A 22,531-nucleotide genomic window follows, 5' to 3' on the forward strand; every position below is an offset into this window, starting at 1 on the left:
AAGTATACATTAAGGAAGCACAGAGTAGTTCTATAGTATATAGTTACTGTAGTTGAATATATTTGGCCACATAACTACAGTAGAGAGAGAAACGTGCTAGAGACAGGAATAAGGCTTATTTATACAATATTTCATCAATTGCAAACTGTAAACTAGTACAAAACTTTAGCTTAAAATTTCCTCCACTTATTGACTTAACCACATAATAGGTGCTATGAGTGCCTACATTAAAGTGAATTTGTATTATTATTATTCGTAAACTTGTGTAAGTAACAATTAGGCATTAGCTTTCCTGTTAACTTTCACACCAAAATAATTATACATATGTATGTCCTTATGCAACTGAAAGGAAAGTGTATTTAATAATTGCGCAATAAATACATTCTTCAGTGTTGATAATTTTGTAATTTTTACACTTTTCAACTTGGAAAGAAATAAAGAAAGTTTGAAAGTTAAAAATTCATAAATTTTGTTGACAGTTAAGAGCCTCTACAAAATGTCAATAAGAGTAGGTGGACTGTGAGACAAGTAAATTGAAGAAATATATATACTATACATATTGAAACTAATTCAAAATTTTTTTAAAATAAATTTCATGATAATTTACAGAAACCCGAAGGAACTTTTGTGAACTGTAATTTCGCTAGATGGCACTGGAGTTTTATTATGAAGAGAAAAACGAGTTTTTGATATAATTTCGAAATAAACAGTAATCTGGTTAATCATACTATCCGGTGAATTTTATAAGGACGCTAGGCGGCGTATGTACATCTGGCTTAAACATTTTGTAGCGCATGTAACGTTTCGTAAATGCCGAAATATTTCGAATCAGAACTTACGCAATTGGTGTGAGGAAATTTGTCGTGAAAAACTCATATAAATACTTGCTCATCACAAATGTCAACTTTATTTCCGGTTGAAATCTCGATTCTTAAATTTTAAGTCTAAAAACATCACGTAAGCATAATGCCTGAGGCACGCACTTTCAGCGAATTCATACGCATACCCATCAGATTTTACCAGACCATTGGTGAGGATCTCTATGAGCATCGCTCACCATATCGCATTAGACGCCTGTTGCTCAAGTCACTGCTCTATCTGGGTTTCCTCAATTTCAACATACTCGTTGTCGGTGAGATTATTTACTTCGTAAAAGCTTTGAACTCGTTCGCCACCGTTTTGGAGGCAACCGGTGTGGCGCCTTGTATTGGTTTTTCTTTTGTAGCGGATTTCAAGCAGATCGCTTTAACAGTGCACCGTCGAACCTTGCGTGAGCATTTGGATCAGATGGAAGAGTCATTTCCGAAAACCGCTATGCAGCAAGTTGAATACAAATTGCCACAGCGTGAACGTGTTATGCGACGTGTGATGGGCATTTTCGCGTTGCTCTGTTTAGCATACACATCCACGTTCAGTCTTTATCCGGCGCTTAAGGCTGCCGTGCAATATTGGCTCTTGGGTGCACCCGTTTTTAAGCGTAATTTCGGCTTTGCCATATGGTATCCATATAATGCCACCGAAAAGACTTGGGTCTACTGGCTCACGTATATGGGTCAAGTGCATGGCGCATATTTGGCTGGTGTGGCCTTTCTCTCGGCCGATCTGGTATTGGTGGCCTCGGTGACACAGCTTTGTATGCACTTCGATTACATTTCACGTTGCCTGGAGGAATTTGCTGGCCGTTCGGAGAGTAGCAGTTCGCAAGAGGATTTACAATATTTGCAAGCCTTAGTGGTGAAACATGCCAAGTCTTTGGAGTGAGTGTCGGGTGGAGAATAATGCTTTGGGGGGATGCTGTTGTTGTTGGCATGTCAATATGCTAAGAATAAGTATTATTTGCTTTGTTTTGTTGCAGGTTGAGCGAACATGTCAACAGAATTTTCAGTTTCTCTTTACTACTGAATTTCCTAACTGCTTCGCTGACCATCTGTTTTATTGGATTTCAAGTGACTGCTTCGTCTACAGAAGATATTGTAAAATATATTATTTTTCTAACAACCATGCTGGTGCAAGTGTTTGTAATCTGCTATTACGGTGATGAACTGATGACGGCTGTAAGTGAAGACATTATTTTTACACAATTTTATTAGTTTGTATGGAGCTTGAGTCTTTTGTTCCACCACCTTTCTTTTATAAGTACTAAAAAATAATAAGATGAGGTTTTTTGCACTCGATACTTTAATTTTTTCTCCGCAAGATCTTTCTACCTTATGTGAATCTTTTCCCATCCGTTAGTTTTGGTTAAGCTTTGTAAACATTTGGAAGTGCATTCGATTTCGACGTGTCCGTGTTCCCAGCTTCTTTCCACTTGATTTGTATCTAGTTCAGAGAAATGAGACTAAAGGGCGGTAAGTCGGACCATACTTAATTTTCAGTGGCTCGGAGCGGTTTCCAACAATTCGTTCTAGGCCGCTATCATCTAGCGAAATGTCGTAGAAATAATTAATTTGGATATTATTTACTGTAGTACGGTTCGGATAAGGTCTTTAACAAATTAATTGGGTATAGAAAAACTAATTTCAGTATTTCTTTATATTATCAAAGAAGTCCGGTTTGTGATTAGCTTTATATTATCTTTTATTTGTTATCGAGTTCGCCTTATATGATAACTATGTAAGTAAATACATAATTCTTATTTTTCAGAGTCAACGTATCGGTGATGCGGCCTATAACCAGAACTGGTTCGATTGCGACAGACGTTATAAACAACTTTTAGCTATAATCATAATGCGTAGTCAAAAGCCCGCTTCAATTCGTGCACCCACATTTCCACCAATCTCATTTCGAACTTATATGAAGGTGAGCGGTGTGTTAGTAATAAAACTTTTTTCAAGTAAAAGACCCCGATTTCTAATATTTCCAATTAAGAGTATAAATGTCTAAATCCCTCATGAAAACTGAGTTTCGGAAAGCGGAATTCAATATTGGCTTCTACCATCTTTTTGCAATCCAAGATACTAGTATTTATATACAAAGTCATTCATTTGGAGGTTCCCCACCTTTTTAAAGAAAAAACACAGAAACTTCAAATTTAATGGGGAATGTTTATTATTCCTCGAAAGAACTTTCATCCATTGAATCGAATTTTCGATTACTCGTTCGAGCATTTCGATTGGTAAATGATGTTTTACTTCAAGGCCTAGTCGAAGCGGGATTATCCGCATAGATTTTAGGCTTTATATATTTTTACAGGAAAAATCTAACGGTGTTATATCACAATCTGTAGGAAGTGGCGCCGTCTTGTTGAAACCAAATGTTCAGCGAGCTTCACTTTCTGGCACCAAATAGTCGGTTATCATGATGCGATAACGGTCGCCATTGACGGTTACGTTCTCACTGGCATCATTTTTAAATTAATATGGACCGATGATTTCGCCAGCCCACAAAACACAGTAAACCGTTATTTCTTCTGAATAAAATATCTGCTCGAATCTCTTCAGGTTGTTTTCGTCCCAAATGCGGCAATTTTGCTTGTTTAAATACCCATTGATCCAGAAATAGATCTCATTGCTGAACCAAATTTGGCTCGAAAACGTCGGATCTTCACGGAATTTTTCAAAAGAATTCTCGTAATAAAGTTGAACGATTTGTAAAGTTGTTCAAAAGTAAGTCCTTCATCATGAAGTGTCAAACAACACTAAACAAAAATAACACGACAGCTTGACACGATTCACGCGTGATCTGTCAAAAAAGTACGTTTACTTGGATCACCCCTTAGATTTAAAAGTTTTTTTTTTAAGAAAAAAATATGTAAATAAAAGGCATTGACTTTCAGTATTTCCATATTCGAGCTTACAAATGCTTCAGTGGCTCGAGAACACTCCGTTTCGAAAAGTAGAATTCAAGATTTGGAAGCCCTTGGTTTCTTTTTCACTTTTTTGCAATCTAAGAATTAATATACATACTATACATCAATTAAAATGCACCAAATTAATTATTAATTGACACATTGCTCTGATGTGAACCGTATTCCAGTGTGGGTCAGCATTGACCTTAACAAATGGTAGTCGGAAGAAGAAAGTTTGGGCTAAAGATGGGTAAGACAAAACTTCTCAGCAACTGTTTTCCAAATAGCTTTAACTAGTGGAAAATTATTTACTAATGTCTAGTCGCGAATTTTGGGTGGTTTTCATTAATGGTTCGGTGTTGTCGATAGTGTTTCCCATTAAATGTTTTAACCGGTATTAGAAGCTCATAACACAGCACCCCCTTCTAATGGTCTTGATTTGGTGGATTGCCCTGTTTATTACTTTTAAATGTTTAGAAATAGCTGCTTGAGTGACTTCCAAAGAATTCATCATAAAACACTTTTAAAGGCGCAAAGTTCAATATATATGAGTGAACAAAATTATTATTGTTTACTCTTCTAATGAGTGACATACTATTGTGGGCGAAAAATAGTAAGTCTTTTTAATTAAAATTTCGTGCGAAAACCCATTCGTCGAAATATATATCTTTTCTAGAGTGGTGTGACTGTCGATTAGTATTTAGTAAAGTAGTATACAGAAACGATTCACAAGGATAATAGCTTTCCCACGTATGTTCTGAGTATTAGCACAATAGAATAATCATCAAGTTACGCCATCTCTTGGCGAATCACATGAATATAGTTATAGGCCTTATATTTAAAGCACCAAGATCCAATTTATAAATTACATAATTATAAATATACGATATTAAATTATTTTCTCTGCTCGTTTTCATAGGTAATCAGCATGTCTTATCAATTTTTCGCGCTTTTGCGTACTACCTACAGTGGCAAAGGAAACTAGAAGCTTACAAAACTGTACTATATAATTAAAAGAACATACAACTAGTTATAAGAAACTCATGATTGCTTAAATATTAGAAACAGAATTGAATTAACCAAATTATTAATAAAAAGGTCGATATTTGAATTTTGTCAGCAACAATATTCACCTCATCCGCATTCAGATAGATATTGCGCGTACACATATTTGGAAAATCGAGGTCTCTCAGAGGATATTGCCATGGACAATGCGTAGCTGGTTGGCCATGAGCAAACAATATGCCGTCGGTATGTCTATAGTAGGGATCATAGAAGCAAAAAATGCAATACGCATTGTCATATCTGTGTGAAAAAATGAAATTATTTTAATGAAAAAGTATTCCAATTGATTTTTTTTGCGGCGCACTTTAACCTGGCAACGTTGCAACCAATGCGCCTAATTCGTGGATCGGCTAAATGCGTAAAATTATTTTCACCACTAAGCAATGCTAAGGATCGATTTTGAAAGTTTGTTTTTTTGGGCGCCTGCAAGTGATCCTTTTCGAAGTACCATCGACTAAAAACCATTTGCAGTAGTTCACGCGGCAAATAAAGCGATGTGAAGCAAAACCGGTTCATTGCTACAAACATTTCCTCTTGATTTGCTTGCGTCATATTGAGCAGAGTTTCGACATTCATTGGCAATGACGCGTGCGCGCATTCATCATCCTCATATGGCCGACACTGCAGCGCCCAATTTTCGGCCATTGTCGCCAATTGTTTGCTCCATTTGCTCAGCACCATATCGGCGACATGCATGCGGCTGGCAATACGTTCGCGTAGACCATTGTGCGCCATTAATAGCTGATTCCGCAGATCCAAGTCCTCCAGTTCGGCGCTGCGGTAAATGTAATATGACTTGTAGCTGCAGTTATGAACTTTCACCTGTCAGCCAATGGATTTGAATTAGTGGGCAAACGGATTCTTAAAGAGTCAGTGTGCTGTGGTAAAGACCAACCTGGTTGCAGAGCGTATGCCGACGCGTGCCGCATTTGGTTTTACAGAAATCGTTTGTGAAAGCACTTGAGGCGTCTCGACACAAAACTATTGAGCTTGCGAGAAAGATTGGATAGACGACAGCCAGATGCGAAGACATCATTTTGAGCGAGTGAGCTGATCAATTTCAAGCGACGTTTAATAGAACTTTTTGGCTATGTTTGTTTATTGAGAGAAGGGAATATTTTGACTGATTTTTGAATTTGTTATTCTTCAAAATCAAAGAAAAAAATATAAAAAAAAAGAAATAAGTAAATAAATAAATAATAAGGGATGCTTAAAGTCGGGGGAATATTTTACAACAATTTAGGGGTATGGACCTGGAATGTCCGGTGTCTTAATTGGGAAGGTGCCGCTGCCCAGTTGTTTGATGTTCTCTTAAAAGTAAAGGTTGACATCACCGCCCTCTAACAAGAGCGATGGATGAGATAAGGGCGGAAATGAATAGGTCTTGGTGGTATTTACATTGCTGGTGGGAGAAAAACTACGTCGCCGAGTCCTGCCATTCACCCTACCATCCGCTTCAAAGTGAAATTCTTGCCAGGGCCCGAAATATGGTTACCTGTAGCACTAAATTCTAGCATAGGAAAATATATCAGGCCACCTGGATCCCACCGAATCGAAAAGCCACCAAAAAAGGTCGATCATGTTGTGATAGACGAAAGACACGTCGACTTGTACCACTATTTTGTTTCAGCCAAGATACGCACCTGCCTCTGTGCAGAAAAAAACGCACGCCAACAAACACAAGGAAGGTTCGACGTCGAGAAGCTGAAATCACAACAGGGAGAAGAACGATTTTCTACTCCACGTGCACTTCGGTCCTCTGAAAGCGTTACCCGAGACAATGTTGCAATCCCCGATGAAATTGCTCAGATCGAGTCCCGGGTATAGACATATAGTTGCTATATAAAATGAAAGAATATTTTATATTTATGAAGCATATTATAGCCTCGGTGTAACCGATGTTGACGTTTTTTCTTGTTTTATTTACATTTGGATAGAAAATGACGTTTACTGAAACAAATCCTCGAAATCCCCTTCTCAAAAGTGTTCTCCAAAATATATCTAATTTATGTTTTTTTTTTTCCCAGTCAAATATATACAATTAACGATGCGCAGGCATCGCATATCGCATGTCAATTGTCAATTTCATGTCATTCAATTTGATTTATTATCGCTGTGTGGCTGACTAATTTTAGTAATATTAGACACCAAACCATTACAACAATACTTTCATAAACAAAGTTAGTTAAAGGTCACAAAAGCTGAATTATACACACAATCATAATACACATAATGAGTAAGAACCCAGCAGAACATGCTCGGAAGTTAAAGATAGTTTCAAGCAACACACTGATTTAGTACCTTTGGTTATATAAACAGCTCGAAAAACTTTAAAAGTTTTTGTTGATATAATTTTTAACTAAAAATATTTTTTTTGACAAAAAATATTCTTTATTTAATATTTAAGGTTAGGCAGCCTAAGAAGGCTGGGAATAAAACAAAATACTAGTTATGTGTTCAATTGCGAAATTTATATTGTACGAATATACATTGGAATTTGTGATTAATAATTTTTTTTTAATAATTTTCGATCTCTGACGGCGCTAAAAAGTCACCCACTTTCGGCGTATAAAAAAATTAGTCTTATCCATGCAATATATGTAAATAAAAATATATAATTTGGCGAAATAATATTAATTTCGATTTCTTGCTTGACATTTTCTTAAGGTTATTGCTATGCTTGTCAACTCATTGTTATCGTTGTTGTTGTTGTTTACTCTATTGGCATTAACCTGATATAATATTAGAGACATTAGTGTGAATGTCGAGTATATAAGGGTAACTCCAAGAGCTTATTATGTCGAGTCTATAGGAATATACAATATAAACAATTTTCAAATATTTTAAATATAATTAACTATTAATAAATATTAAATCACGTCGTCATCAAGAATAAACTTTTAACAGCTGCAGTTGATAAAACAGTATGTTAGGGGATTAGGAAATGCATAGAACGACTTTTTAAAGAGATTACTTTGATATATGCACCGGAGTCTGACTTTCTATAAAGTATTTATTTTAACTTTGACTTCCCTTTAATGAATTATAAATTTAAAACTTTACTACTAAGATATCCAGAAACTATGGTTAGCAATTTACGCCATAAAATCAAATTCCGTCATATCTTTTATTGGAAATACCCAAACACTTTGCATGTCTATGCACACACATTTGTCCAGAAGTGCGCATGTATGCATACATAATTTATGGCTTGCTAAAACTAAATTAATTAAGTTAACATCATTTGCAAATACCTAATCAATTTATAGTCCTCTATTGTCTAATGCACTTAGATGTGCACTAAGGCCATTTCTATGTATGTATGTGTGTCAAGCACAATTGTAGTGGAAAATTTGTTAATGATGCCGCATATTATTCAAATAGAGGTGTTTAATTTGCAATATTTAGGGATTTTGTCGAATAAATAGTTTCAGATAAATAAAGAGTGTGACTAGGTCATGGCGTCTTGGCGCCAGAAGTTTAAAATGTGTATTAAAGAGTAGGAAAAATTATAGATGGTTGTATAGTAGATTTTTTGTAACACGGTAAGAGATGGAAGGGGTGTTCATAGGTTGATACTCGAAAATATTTTGATATGCATTGTGAAGTATTATAGTATAACTTAAGACTTTTATACTCGGGGAAGTTGAAAAAAAATTACAGCTGTTCAAAAATGAGTGAAAATAATGAAGAGATTCGTTATATTTTAGACATTTTTGTATACAAAATCTAAGAATGCCACACAAGTCACCAATGAAATTTGTGAAGTTTACGGAGACGAAGTCTTATCTGTTCGTGTAGCAAAAAAATTGTTCGCTCGCTTCCGTTGTAGAAATTTCGAAGTGAAAGATGCACCTTGCTCTGGTCGACATATCGTTGAAAAAGTCGATGAAATTATGGAAAAAATTGACCAGGACCACCATATAAGCGAGCCATGACATCGCCAAGGAACTTAACATTCATCATCGAACGGTTCTGGCTACAAAATGAAAATCGACGTCTAGATAACACATGAATTGTCTGTGAAGAATTTAATGGACCGAATTTACATCAGCGATTCTTTGCTGAAACGAAAAGGAAAAGAACCATTTCTAAAGCGAATGTAACAGAAGACGGTATGTGGATCAAATAAGACAATAATGTGCGAAAAAGATAATGGTCCAAGCGTGGTGAAGCGTAACAAATGGTCGCAAAGCCAGGATTGACGCCTCGAAAGGTTATGCTGAGTGTTTGGTGAGATTGGAAAGGAATCATCCACTATGAGCTGCTTCAGCCTGGTCGAGCAAATTATTCTACATTTTACTGTCAACAACTGATGAGATAGAAACACAACACAACATCTTAGATGACTCGGCAAAAATTGGGAGCGCTTGGCTGGAAAGTTTTGATACATCCACCATATGGCCCTGACCTTGTACCAGCGGACTACTATTTGCTTCGGTCAATGCAGAACTCCCTTAGTGGAGTAAAGTTGGCTTCAAGAGTAGCCTGTGAAAATGACTTGTCGCAGTTTTTCGCAGAGAAACCAGAGAAGTTTGACCCTGATGGAATAATGTCTTTAGTGGAAAAATGGCAAAAACGGATCGATCAAAATGATGCATATTTGGTTTACTAAAATTCATTATAAATAAAAAAAGTTTAAGTTTGATTAGAAATGCGAAATGACTTTTTCGACTACCCAACATATAAATATTTTTCGAACTCAATCGACAGACAATTACAAAGCAAAACCAAACGCAGAATATAACCTCTAAATATACTAGACTTTCTTCTAAACTCCAAAAGAGGAATTCCCCAGATGAGCCCACAATATGATATCTTTTTTTATAAAAATTTCAATAAATCAAGTCAACTCTGCATTTTCCAAATATACATACATAGTTCAAAATGCTGCATAGTTCACACGCAATGAGAACGAAAGTTGGTTTGCATAGAATTATGTTCGTGTGCATGAATATTGCATGCCATATAACAAGGTTACCAAACGAGCTGCATAACAATTGACTTCGATTCTGTAATGCAAGTATCCATGCAAAATCGTTGCTATTGTATTAGATGGCGTTGCAGCAACAGCATTGTCATGCATTTGACAATAAGCATGATGCGGCGTTGCAGTTGTGGCACGAAGAGCTCAGCATGATGGCTGAAGACGTCTGGCATATCATTATCAGATAGTTGAAAACGTAGGCAAATGATTTCATTTTCAGCTGTAAATACATAAATGAGTAGCTGGGATATCATCGAATATTCCTGGCATGAATTCACACAGACAAATATGCTTTTCCTACTAAATGCCATAAAATGTTAGTGAAATTTTAATAGACAATTAGGTGCCGGTGAATTTATGCATGTGGAAATATTTTCATTAAGATTTTATGAGGTGTTTTAAGAACTACCTATGCAGGGTGACGGAGCGTATACGTAATGTGAGCTTTTGGAGTTGGAGATTTTCGAGAAATTTAATCATTTTTAAAAGGAAGATTTGAAAATTTGTTGAAAAATCAGATATTTTTAGAAATGAAAGGAAAACAGGACGTATACGTAATGTAACTTTATAAAATTTGTAAGAACCCTTAAGCATTTTTAAAAAGAAAGATTCAAAAATTTTCTGTAAATTCAGTTATTTTTTAGAAATAAATGAGAATGATTAAAAAAATATTTGTGTAAAGAGCATACAATATATATTTATTGCTATAAAGTATAGCATAGTTATCTCTCTAAAATAAAAGAGCAACAAAGAGTATAAACATCTCGGACATCACTATCATCAGAAAATAAACAATTTTTATATTTTTTTTAACTTTATTTCACACTTTCCTCCTAGTAATTTTTTTCTGAAATTTCTCTGCAATATTCTCACATTTATTTGCACTTTCCGCCACTTCCACCAATTTGCTACCAATTAATGTCACTTTAGGACTTGTAAATGGCATAGCACTCACAATAGTTGGCTATGGGTGAGGCGAGAAAAAATTCAATTCTCACTTGTCTTCAATTTCAGTCATTTTTCGACATGGCAGACAACGCAGTGGTGCTTAAAAGGCGTGTAAACAAAAAATGTGCTGCATACCTACAGGCGTGCAATCACGCGCGCATTTGCGCCTTCATCACCTGTTGCCGTTTTGCATAACTCAGCCCGCTACGCATTGCGCAGCCAATATCTACACCCCACATATATAATGGCCAGTGGCTGCCGTCACCGTTATTGCTGACGCTAATTTTTTTTTGGACTTTTTATTTTGTCGCCGTTATAACCTTACAATGCAATTATAGTGGCGACGCCGCTATGTGACGAGGCTACAAGTCCATCGTAGAAGGTATTGGCCTGTGAGTGTGGCTGTGGCTGTGGCTGATTGAAAAGAGTCTATAGGTGTGCGTGTGTGTTTGTACACGGAATTGGTGACAGGCGCTGTGGGCGCCAATGGCGTAGGCGAGAATGCAATTAGCCCAAATGTCGAAGACTCACGCCGAAATGTATGAAAGGGGTGAAAAATGTACATCTATGTATGTGTAGACGAGTGCCGGACTTTGGATTCATTCGTTATGAAAGTGGGAAATTATTGAATTTTGAATTCGCAGTATCAGTTTACTGAAAATATTGTACGGAGCACGTCTGGGAATATAGGAACAAAGGCAGAAGAATCGCTTACTTGTGAAGTGGTTAATAATGTTATATATACTAGATTAGTTTTTGTTATAAGAAAGATATAGATTAAATGCCATCTAAGATAGATCCCAATTGATCGTTTGTTTGCAACGTTCTTTAAACGTTTTTAGAAGTCTCGTTGGTGACAATTAACCTCCAGATGGTTGCATTATAATCATGTTAAACAAATTTTGGGAGAAGTTTATGAGATAAACCGTGAAGCAGGAATGCATAGGAATAATCGACTAAAGTTTCCTGTACTTAAAGCAATTAGTAAACAAGTCGAACACGGCATAACGGACATTAGCACTAGAGATTTGTTATATGAGTATTGTTGACGATACTGACTGCCATATATGGCATGCTTGAAACGATACTAGTTGTAATGCTTATCGAGAACTGAAATCGGGAAAAAATGAACCTTTCAAATACAATAGCTGAATATTTCACTCAAACCAAGTTCAAAGGAGAACTTGTAACTAAATTCCCTGGTTAAATGATTGAACTGTTTTTAATGACTGTGTCAAATATAAGCGCGATCTGTCAACCACCAATCTACGACTTGTACAAAGCCATCAATAACGGTTGAGAGATCGTTGAAGACATGACTCATTCTGGACGACTTTTGACCTTTATTGGATATTCTTGATCGGGCGAAATCCGTTCCCACATTCATGGAGAGCAGTCGCTCAAAAATCAAGGTGATGCTCATTGTTTTTTTTTTTTGACATTCGTGAGACGGTCAATAAGGAGTTCAATATGGTCGAATTGAGGCGTTTGCATCACAGCATCCGTCAAAAACCGCCGGAACTGTGGAAGAACAGTTATTGATAACGCATCATCGCATCGAGCCACGATTGTGACCAAATTTAAAGCTAAAACCGCAATGAATACCATTGATCAACCACCGTGTTCAGCAGATCCTGCTCCGTGCGATTTTTTCTTGTTCTAAAAATTAAAATTGCCGCTCCGTGGAGTGCAGATAAAACAAAATTCGCTTGCATTATATGATTTGAGTATGGCAGAATAAAACTATTTAATAGTTGTCTGGACATTAGCAGATTTATTATTAGTTCTATGAATCAGCCATTATAAGCATTCAGCCGATTATTAAAATGGTATGCTATACTCCCTAAATCACTTTCACATGGTGCAAACCTCAAAAAATAAAAAAAGGAAAAAGCTCAAAAATAGTTATTGAAAGTTTTGCAAATCTGCTGAAAGAAGAACATGAACTTTGACTGTCATGTATAATAGCATATAAGCCGATCAAAACTGACCCGGACAAATAAAAACGTGATAAGCCAATACAAGCATGCAAGCGCTTAATCTAATTTTCTGTGCACTTGTTATAAGTCTAGGCTTCAGTGATTTACTTAGAATGGCTTTAATGAGCTCTTGGCTACATCAAAGCGGATTTTTCAGTTTAGAAAATAGGAAAAAGTCGTAGGATCATGATAATTATGACTCTCACTTCGTGTTTGGCCAAAAATTCAGCCACAATACTGCTGAAATGTGTTGGCGCATTACTACATTACCATTATCGCGGCATCAGTAATGATGCTATTGAAGGATGTGGGGTTCTCAGCTACGTTTAGGACTATTGGTTCGAGTCTGGTATTAAAAATAAAAATAAAAATTATTGAATCAGCTTGCGCCCGCAGTTAAAATAGATCATTCGCATGGAAATTTGATCAGGTGGCAAGAACTTGTTTATCAATATCGTTAGGAATCTATTTTATACTTAAAAAGTAATCACAAAAAAATTACTAAGTACTTGTATAATACTCAATATAAGTTGTTAACCGATATTATTTGATTTGAACTAATTTTTCCGGTCTATTTTGCCGAAACCCAATTAAATTTTACTTTTGCCAAAAAGAAATTAGCCCAAAGAAAAATTCACCGGATACGTGTATACATTTAATATTGCACTTTCTCCGAAAAACCTATTTGAATTTGTGGCCCAAAGAAGGCAACCACAAAGAGGAGGGAAATCAAAGAATAGCAAAAGCTAATCGCATATGAAAATTTAATTTTTCATTTAACTGTTCACCATTTGCGTTTCGCTGCTCACTGCTCACTGCGCCCTCCGAGTAAACAGAATCGGCAGCTGTGCTGCAGCCGCAAAGAAAGGAAACAGAATCAAATATTAAGCGCCGAAAATAAATGCATTGGCAGCAAAGGACATTTGGGCTTTGCATATAAGAAACCCTTCTGCGCTGATGGAAAACGAGGAAAGCAATGAAAAGCATTTATGCAAAGAGCAATTGGAATAGAAATTGAAAGCGAAGCAGTAGAAGATGGGTATAACCATACACATACATATATGGTAAACGAGCGCTGTTCCATTTTGTTGTTTTGGCATATTTTACGATTATTCATAGAGATGTGGGGAAGATTGGTAATGGCATACTAAAGCTGCAGTTCCATTGAGAGATTAGGCGATTCAACAAGTGGAATAAATAATGAAATAACTGATATATTCTTTCGACGGATATATACTCGGATTATTCTCAATTTAAATGAACGAAATTTTATACAGGTAACCAATGGAACGCGTATAGAGACTCGCTTCATCGAATAACAGGAGCGCTAAAATTCACACCAACGGCGGTGAATTCTCTACAAGAACTTTCGAGGCATAGCTGAATAAGCATAGGGTTGGTGGAAAAATTAGACCTAAACTAAAGGATCGTGCACTGGAAGCCTGCGACACTAAAAAATCTATACAGATGGATCCAAAATTACTAATCTGGGAGGTGGATCTTAAGCTTCCGGAATAAGTATTTTCCATGTGTAAGTTTTTGCATTTGGGAAAGCGGCCGAAATATCTAACAACGCAGAAAACAACACAAAAGGGATAAATATATTCTATATATATGCCGAAAGCTAGGCATAATCAAAGACGATAATCTCACATCGCATCACGTCAGAGAATGTTCTTAGCAGCAGGGAAGCAGTAGATGTAGCAGCAGCTGGAAAGCGGAAATGAAGGATGTATGAATTTCAGATGACAAAAGAGTTCGGGGAAATGAAACATCTGATGAGATTGCCAAAAGTACCATCCATCTGGTTATCGAACAAGTACAGGAAATACGCCCCGACGAAGTTTCCGAAAAAGTTGACAGGCTGGTCAGTGCGACATGGAATACCTTAAGTACAAGGCAAGATCGCCAAGAGCCCATTCAGAGCACTTACTTGTTTCTTCCCCAAACGGTCTTGAAAATACTATCGGACTGCTGTTGGCGTCTTGATAAGTCACAAATTACTGCCATCACATTCGAGCCGGATGGGCATAAGTGTTGAAGATACATGCAGAGAAGTTGAAATGATAGAAAGCTGGAACTCTTCCTATGCTTGTGTCCAGCACTATCTAGAATTCGTCTTAAGTATGTAGGATCTTCGTAGTTAAGGACAAGTAGGTTCATGTATGGCGTGATTGCTGGACAGTGGATGGATCGATTTAAATATAGATTTTAATATTTTAAATTTGATATAAAAGTTCAATGCATCTGTTAATTGTAGCTTCATTATTAGCAATTATTATTGCCAAGCAAAATTTTTATCAGGCGCTATCTTTATTAACAGAACTGGCCTTGTTTATAACGATTTTGAGATTATAAAAACTCTCGCTCTAATCAGCGACCACTGTACATCGGCCTGAAAGCAAATGCAATCACTTAGAGAGTTCCCTTGTCAGCATGTCGCATAGCCAAGGTGCTGGAATCATCAGAAATCGGTATTCACCGATAACTTACCGAATGGGTTATGAACTGTTCATAGCGCACTTTAATAATTGATCCATGATTTAATTTGTAACGCTACTTTGCTTTAAACTTAGGTTGATGTCCATGCTTCTTTAAGAACTTGAACCTCTGCGAACATTCTTTTAGTGAAATTTCCTCCACGCACGTATTTACGTGAGATAGAACAAGCAGACAAGATTTCGCTTCTCAGCAAGCGTTGGTCAGGAATAAATACTTGTGGGGTTGGGCAAGTGTTCTGGCCCTGAGTGAAAATGTACATTGAACTGATATCTTTTAGCAAAACTCACAAAGCCGCAACGATAAGCGTTCTAACTGATTACTGTCCCATTGGAATACATACGGTGAGGCTAAAGATTTTGGAGGACTCAATTTGTCAAAGTTGCAATGACTTTTTCGCCTTTAATTCATAAAAGCCATCTCAATAAATTTGTAGCAGACTCTGAGCGTTTTGTCGATTTTTGATCCAAATCCTGCCTATTGCAGTCCACGTGTGATTGTTTGTTGGCTCACGAGTAATCAGACTATTTACCTAACCCAAATGCACCAAAGTCCTTGCTTGGTATATGAAATATTTTGAGATTTCAAAGTCAATTAAGAAGAATATTCAAGAAGGCATATGGTTACAAATTTGTAATGTGGAAGATAATATATGCAAAATATTTGGTTAGGAGAAATTTAGCCTTTTCATTTTGTAAATTTGAATCTAGCAACGCAGGATTAATACCTGTGCCGTATATGAGCCTTGTAATCAGAACATGCAAACCTTGCAACTGCGTACACTATCAGATATATTTAGAACACATAAAAGCATATATGCACCTAGGTATGTAATCCTGTGTAATACAAATTTTAGAAGAATTCTTTGGTTATTGATACACACCCATATTGTGGTGCGATTGCAGTACGGACTCTATGTTTACGCACACAACCGTACATATGTGCAAGGAAAACCAGATTTATCCTCAGCAGCAAGCATACCACACAGATTGCAAATAACGGTTATTTATATGTGGGTGTGAGCATAACGCACACAAGTAAGTAAATACTAACTGCTACAGCTGCTAGCGCTAGCTTACTAAGGTCTTTGGTAGGAAATAAATTTAAGATTTTGGCATAAACTCAAGGTGGTGGTGAATGAATGCGAAACGCACACGTATTGGAAGTGTAGATAAACAAGAATTACAAATATAGTATGAAAGTATGTAAGCGCATACTATATGCTATTTGCAAGCAGATGTGTGTGTGAATGTACATACTATATAGTATATGAAATGCATAAAACCACAAACACCCGTATAGTGCCGCTTTGTTTTTGTTGCTGTTCGTACGCTTGTTTTGCATGTTTTGCACGCGTTCACTGCCCCTAAATGTCTGCTAATAAATCTTATGTTGAATTATTGGCCAAACATTCATTAAAACGTTTAATAGGCAAAAGCAATAGTAAAACACCAATACACCGCCACACTCACATACATATTAGGGTGGGTACAAAAAGATTAATATTGTTTTCGTTTCATACTCGGAAAAAGAGGTTTTTAGGCACTTTTGTAGAATTCTCGCAAGTTTTCTATTTGATTCTTGTTATCAGCTAGAAAAAGTCAAATGTCGCTTCCGACCACTTGAAAAGATATTTCGTTTGATAATTTTTTAAAAACCAAAAATGTTCTTAAAAAAATGTCTATTACGATTTTTTTGCAAACCTGACAGTAAAAAATATTAACGGTTGAAGTTTGCTTATTTTAGAAAATTTTTATTATTTCTTCTGAATGTTTTAACATAATGAAAAAAAATTTTATTTTGCAAAATTTATACTCTTGTAGGAATTTCACTGCTCTATAAATTAAAAACTTTTACTTGGCGAGCCTTTCGTAGAACTAGGGAAGAATATATTTTTGGAGTACCAAGCGAAAAAAAAATTCGTTTTTGTTGACCCACCTCAATACACCTACCTAAATATACGCGCATCGACGAGCATACTCCTACCATGCCAGCTACAGCTTCCCTCTCAAGCATCAACAACGCACCCCATTTGCTGTGAAATGCATTGCGTCTGCATCTGATAAGCGTTATTCAAGTGTAGCTCAAGGCAATTACATGAATTATGATTGTCTGGGCAGGTTTGCAGGGATATTTAAACACATACAAGCACACAAGTGCATAAATTTATCAATGTATCTATATATCTATTTATTTTCTTTAGGTGCTAACAGTTCCTTCGCATACACATATACACATATATATGCATATTAGGGTGCTTATTATTTCCAAAAATATTTTTTTAATAATATAGATTTGTTCAAAAGATTGCAATAAAAAAGTAAGCCTTAAATTTTTTGAAAGCCATATTTGAATACAAAATTTTCCGCTCTATAAAAAAGTAGTGTATAATTTTTCCATAAAACCACTCCTTTAAAAGTTATATGCAGTTAATATTATTTATCAACTGACCTCAGCATTCATACAAGTGATTTGTACATTTAGTGTTGCTCATACGACATGGTGTACTGAGCGGTGTATTCATACAAACCATTTATACATTTTGTATTGATCATACGACATGGTGTACTAGTAATTAACTTCTTTTTTGTAGATCGTAAAAAAGTTTATGCAAAAATTCATTGGGAAAGTAAAATAATATAAACTCGGCTCAAATTGAAAATAAATAACTTGTTTACGTTGAATAATTTTTTAGGTAAAAACTGAAACTTTAGTTAACTTGAAAAAATAACGGAGACCCTAATACATATATGCTAATACAAAAAGCTATATAAATTACGCAGTAGCTTCAGTTCATAACTCTCTTAACGGTTTTCCTTACAATTCACATGTTGTCCATCTATTTCTCACTCTCCCTTTACCGCATATTAAGACACCATTTCATGGACTATGCTATTGATTTTTCTTTGCCACAAATGAACATAACACACACCCACACACCTATTTTGTATTGCCATTGTATAACTGTACTTTGTGCAGTACCACTGCACTATGTCGAATGACCACAATGATAATTGCTTCAATTATTGTGGTTAAGACGCCTGAGCGCAAGCGTAAACAAAACCTCTGTATATAAATATTGCATGGTTGGCAAGATTTTTACCAATTATGTGTGGTTTTCGTTTATTTATAGATAAACACTAAGCCATGCAATAAATTGATATGTAACTTAAAGTTGTAGGACTCAATTAAGCGCAAATTGTTGGATCAGTTGAGAGTGCTGCAAAGTGATTTAGTTGATTTAATTAAACAATCAAAACAAATATGTTTAATTAAAGAATTAAGGCAATAAAATGTATAATCAGAGAAAATATGAAAAACCAACGAGTAATATGTTGAGTATTTGCTTTTTTTTCAATAAATAATTAAGTTTGATTACACAGTACAAGAGCAAATCTGGGGGGTGAGAAATTCCAAGTCAGGGTGATGGTACTAGGTCAGTATAGTAAAACCCTCAAAGGGTTTGGCGTTCGTATGTGTCACTGTCAGCGACAAAAACATCGTAGTTGGTAGAACGATGCTTTCCCAACAAGCCAATTTTTTTTGCAGGAGTGGTTTCAACGTTTTCGAAGTGGTCGTGAGGACATATGTAAATGACGATCAACATGTGGGCCAATCAAAATCCATTATAACTGGAAAACCCATCGAAACTGTGCGTGAATTCATCAAAAATCAGCCCAAATCATCATTGAAATTCATGGAAATGGAACTGAAGATCTCCAAAACATCGATTTATCACATTTTGAACGAACATTTGGGATTACGAAAGGTGTGTGCACGGTTTGTTCCGCACAAATTGACTGACGACCAAAAATTATTGAGAATCCGTCTCATCGATCGACGCTTCTGACCGACTATTTGTCCAAAAATCACATTTTAACCATTAACCACTCCCCGTATTCACCTGATATGGCACCGTGCGACTTCTTCCTTTTCGGAAAAATGCATTTGCCCATGAAAGGAAAGCTTTATGCAGACTTAGAGGCCATTCAAAAGGCTTGCACTTGCATACTGGCGGCCATACCGGCCAACGAGCTAAAACACTCATTCGACATGCGTTTGAACCGTGCAAAAAGCGGTACTGAAGCAGAAGGAGACTATTTTGAATAAGATAAATTGATTTTGGCGAAAAAACAATTTGTTCTTTTATTTTGGAACACACCTTGCATGATTTCAGTCATTTATGAAACTTTACAAAAATTATCACTAGAAAATATTGTCCGTACAATGATCCATGGTAAAAAAAAAATAACAAATTTAAAAATTGACGATATTTAAAAAAATTGTATTTTACGCAAAATTTGGTCGTTTTGTTCTGTAAAATTATTTGAAAGCCATTTGTGTAAAAAACTATATACAGAAAGTGCACAATATTGATTTTCAAATTGATAGTGATTTGTTTACCTCCATGTAATCACTACAGCATTTTCGATAAATGAAGTTTCGGGAAAAACGTGTTTAAAGATAAACCGATTAAGTTGACTGAACTTGGTTGCTACGTTTTAGAAGGTTGTAATTTAACAACTATTTGAGATATTCATTTAAAAATTTAGTATCTATATTATTTTTTAAGGCATAGTCCATACAAAGATAGGGTAATACATTTTTTTAAAAGACATAATCGATGCACCTCTTAAAACTCAACAGAAATGTTTTATTGGCTGCGATTATGTATCGCAATATCCATCTTTAATCTAAATTGTTCCAACTTATGCTGAAACCTAGAGAAAAGTACAATTTAAAAAAAAAAAGAATACTGAAAAAATAGAATGTATCAGTCAAAAGGGTTTGTCCTACCTATATCCAAATAGAATCATCTTTTGAGAGTTAGTTTTAGACATATACACCGAAAGTATTCTGAAGTCTTATTTAAGTTCTGAAAGCAAATTAAATCATTGAGTTCATGTTAGAGAGATGATAAACAAGTTAATGAGTGCCTTATTTAACAATATCGTCCATTTACTATTGATACAACTAGTAAACCATATATGGATTGGGTGGCCAGTTAAAGAATAATGGGGTTGCGAAAATACCGAGCTTATCAGACCTGATATTGAAACTAAACATATGCTTTTAGAAGCTAATCTCAAGTTCCGAAAACAAACCAAAATCTCTGTGAGGTCGGTATGGTGAAAATATATTTTAATGAATTATTCATTGTTCCTATTACCAACCTGGCAACTGGGAGAGCAAATATAAATTTTTTTTTCTATAAACCTCACAAAATGTTAATATTATAGTCATTATGTGAATATTTGCTCAACACAATAACTTTTAGCTGGAACAAAGAGAAAGTTTATTGTAAACAATTGTATTTTTTGCGTATTTGTGGTCAGAAGATAAGAAACAGTTTAATTGGTGCATGGAATAAGAAATGTATAGGCCGCGCTTCTATGGTGTTAGCGTAAAGCCTTTTATTTTGAAGCCGTCCCTTAAAAGTAACTGGATTTTTTAGTGGAAGTATCGAAATCTGTTCGGTATAAAGCTGCTGAACGAAGGAGAGAAGTTAACCTTAGAACTTTTTAAAAGTTGCATGATTTGTACCAACAACCAACATTACCAGCTACGGAGAAACTCACGCTATCTTTAAGGTCACCAAGGATATTGATACTAACATTTTGTGTGGCATTGGCGAAGCATGGAATGTAGAAAGTTTACGCCGAGAAATAATAATATAGCATGTAAGATGCCAACAGGTAGTAGTGTAAATGCAAAGTGCCAAGTCAGGCGGCAAGGACGCGTGTTTCCATGTTGTGCGCTCAGTTGTAAGAATGTGCCTGCTAACTACAGCCAACAATTTCCATAATAACAACCACCGCTCATTCGCACAACTTCAGCGCTATTTACAAAGCCACACAACCATACAGCAACACATAGCGAAATGAAGAAGCTTCTCACGTGCCCCATCTCTCTCTCTGCAGTGCGCTGCTCACTGCTCGCTGAGCGCTCGCGAATCACATTTAGAATGCGAAAACTATTGTTTACACAAATCCTGTGAAACTTTACAAGTGAATAATTTTTATTATGATTTTCATGGGATGGACGTGAATGTGTGTGTGTGTGGCACAGTGTTTTGTTTATGAAATAATGTGCCTGGTGTGTATAAATTTACTTGTGTGTGTGTGTGATCGGACTACTAAGTGTGCACTGACTTCCGTGGGCGGCACAAAAAATGCAGTTCACATTAAATTTTAATTTGCAGCTCATTTTGCTTTTCCTCACCGCATTAGTGCGTCGCAGCAAGCAAATTTGTAGTTGCAGTGACCACAAGGCGAGCACGCGTCTTTATTATGCTAAATAACAACAACAAGCATTAGCAACAATAAGAACTAACGGCAACAACAATGGAAACTATTATGCGGAAATGAGTGTGAAAAAGTATGAATGCGAGAAAAGGCGTTAAAAAAGAAAATAACAATAATAATAACATAAGCAAGTCACGATTAGATTAGAGGCGGCAGCGCAGCGCTCTGGCACATAAAAAACAAAAACAAGAACAAAAATGGTAATTTCGTTTATACGGGAGCTATAATACCCTTTATGGGTATACTTTATATAGCAAAAAAGGAGATAAAAGAATCTTTATCTTTGTTTTGATTGGTGCGTTTGTATGGCAGCTATATGGTATAGTGCCCCGATCTGGAAGATATATTTTCGGAGATTGTAGTGCTGTTTTTGGAAATAAGCTATACCAAATGTAGTGCAGATATCTTGTCAAATAAAAAAGTTTTTCTCATAATTTCTTTATATGGATCATTCCATTTGTATGACTGCTATATGCTATAGTAGTCCGATCTGAACGATGCATTCGGAGAATATAGCGTTATCTTGGAAAATGAAATATACCAAAACTTGTAAAATTATCCTGTTCCAATAACAAAATTTTTCATACAAAAACTTATTCAAAACTGGATGAGTCAGTTTGCATAGTAGCTATATGCTATAATCGTTCGATTAAGAGGTTATTTTCGAAAGTTGTAGCGCTAGTGCCCAGAAAATTAAGTATGCCAAATTTCGCGAAGATATATCGTGAAATAAAAAAGTTTTCCATACAAGAACTTTTTTTGAGCGATTAGTTTGTATGACAGTTATAGGTCCTAGCGGTCCGATTTGAACAGTATATGCGGTGGTTGTAGCATTGCTTCGGAAAATATGCTATATCAAATCTGGCGAAGATATCTAAGCAAATAAAGGAGTTTCCATATAAGGACTTGATTTGAATCGGTTACTTTGTATGGCAGCTATACCTTATAGTGGTTCAATATC

At 35.8% G+C, this 22,531-nt stretch overlaps 2 protein-coding genes across 2 annotated transcripts; one reads left to right on the top strand and one right to left on the bottom strand.

Moving 5' to 3' along the window:
- Nucleotides 1-966: 966 nt before the first annotated feature.
- LOC108965840 (odorant receptor 67c-like) lies at nucleotides 967-4,772 on the top strand. The gene is made up of 4 exons (XM_018928494.1): nucleotides 967-1,757; nucleotides 1,856-2,054; nucleotides 2,644-2,799; nucleotides 4,707-4,772. The coding sequence occupies exons 1-4, from the start codon at nucleotides 967-969 to the stop codon at nucleotides 4,770-4,772; spliced, it is 1,212 nt and encodes a 403-aa protein (XP_018784039.1).
- Nucleotides 4,773-4,828: 56 nt separating this feature from the next.
- Nucleotides 4,829-5,888, bottom strand: LOC108965841 (venom allergen 5.01-like). The gene is made up of 4 exons (XM_018928496.1): nucleotides 5,748-5,888; nucleotides 5,163-5,674; nucleotides 4,921-5,092; nucleotides 4,829-4,837 (listed from the first exon to the last, which is right to left on the bottom strand). The coding sequence occupies exons 1-4, from the start codon at nucleotides 5,886-5,888 to the stop codon at nucleotides 4,829-4,831; spliced, it is 834 nt and encodes a 277-aa protein (XP_018784041.1).
- Nucleotides 5,889-22,531: the final 16,643 nt, after the last annotated feature.

This window comes from Bactrocera latifrons, unplaced genomic scaffold (assembly GCF_001853355.1).
Source record: "Bactrocera latifrons isolate USDA-ARS-PBARC rearing strain unplaced genomic scaffold, ASM185335v1 scaffold_15, whole genome shotgun sequence".
Lineage (NCBI taxonomy): Eukaryota > Metazoa > Arthropoda > Insecta > Diptera > Tephritidae > Bactrocera > Bactrocera latifrons.

What these genes read in the sequence shown, in the direction of transcription:
- LOC108965840 (XM_018928494.1), top strand. Translation starts at nt 967, where the DNA reads ATGCCTGAGGCACGCACTTTCAGCGAATTCATACGCATACCCATCAGA. An exon ending in GTGATGAACTGATGACGGCT is followed by an intron (nt 2,055 to 2,643) that starts GTAAGTGAAGAC and finishes CTTATTTTTCAG; the next exon opens with AGTCAACGTATCGGTGATGC. An exon ending in CATTTCGAACTTATATGAAG is followed by an intron (nt 2,800 to 4,706) that starts GTGAGCGGTGTG and finishes TCGTTTTCATAG; the next exon opens with GTAATCAGCATGTCTTATCA.
- LOC108965841 (XM_018928496.1), bottom strand. Translation starts at nt 5,888, where the DNA reads ATGATGTCTTCGCATCTGGCTGTCGTCTATCCAATCTTTCTCGCAAGC. An exon ending in GGCATACGCTCTGCAACCAG is followed by an intron (nt 5,675 to 5,747) that starts GTTGGTCTTTAC and finishes ATTGGCTGACAG; the next exon opens with GTGAAAGTTCATAACTGCAG. An exon ending in ATTGGTTGCAACGTTGCCAG is followed by an intron (nt 5,093 to 5,162) that starts GTTAAAGTGCGC and finishes TTTTTCACACAG; the next exon opens with ATATGACAATGCGTATTGCA.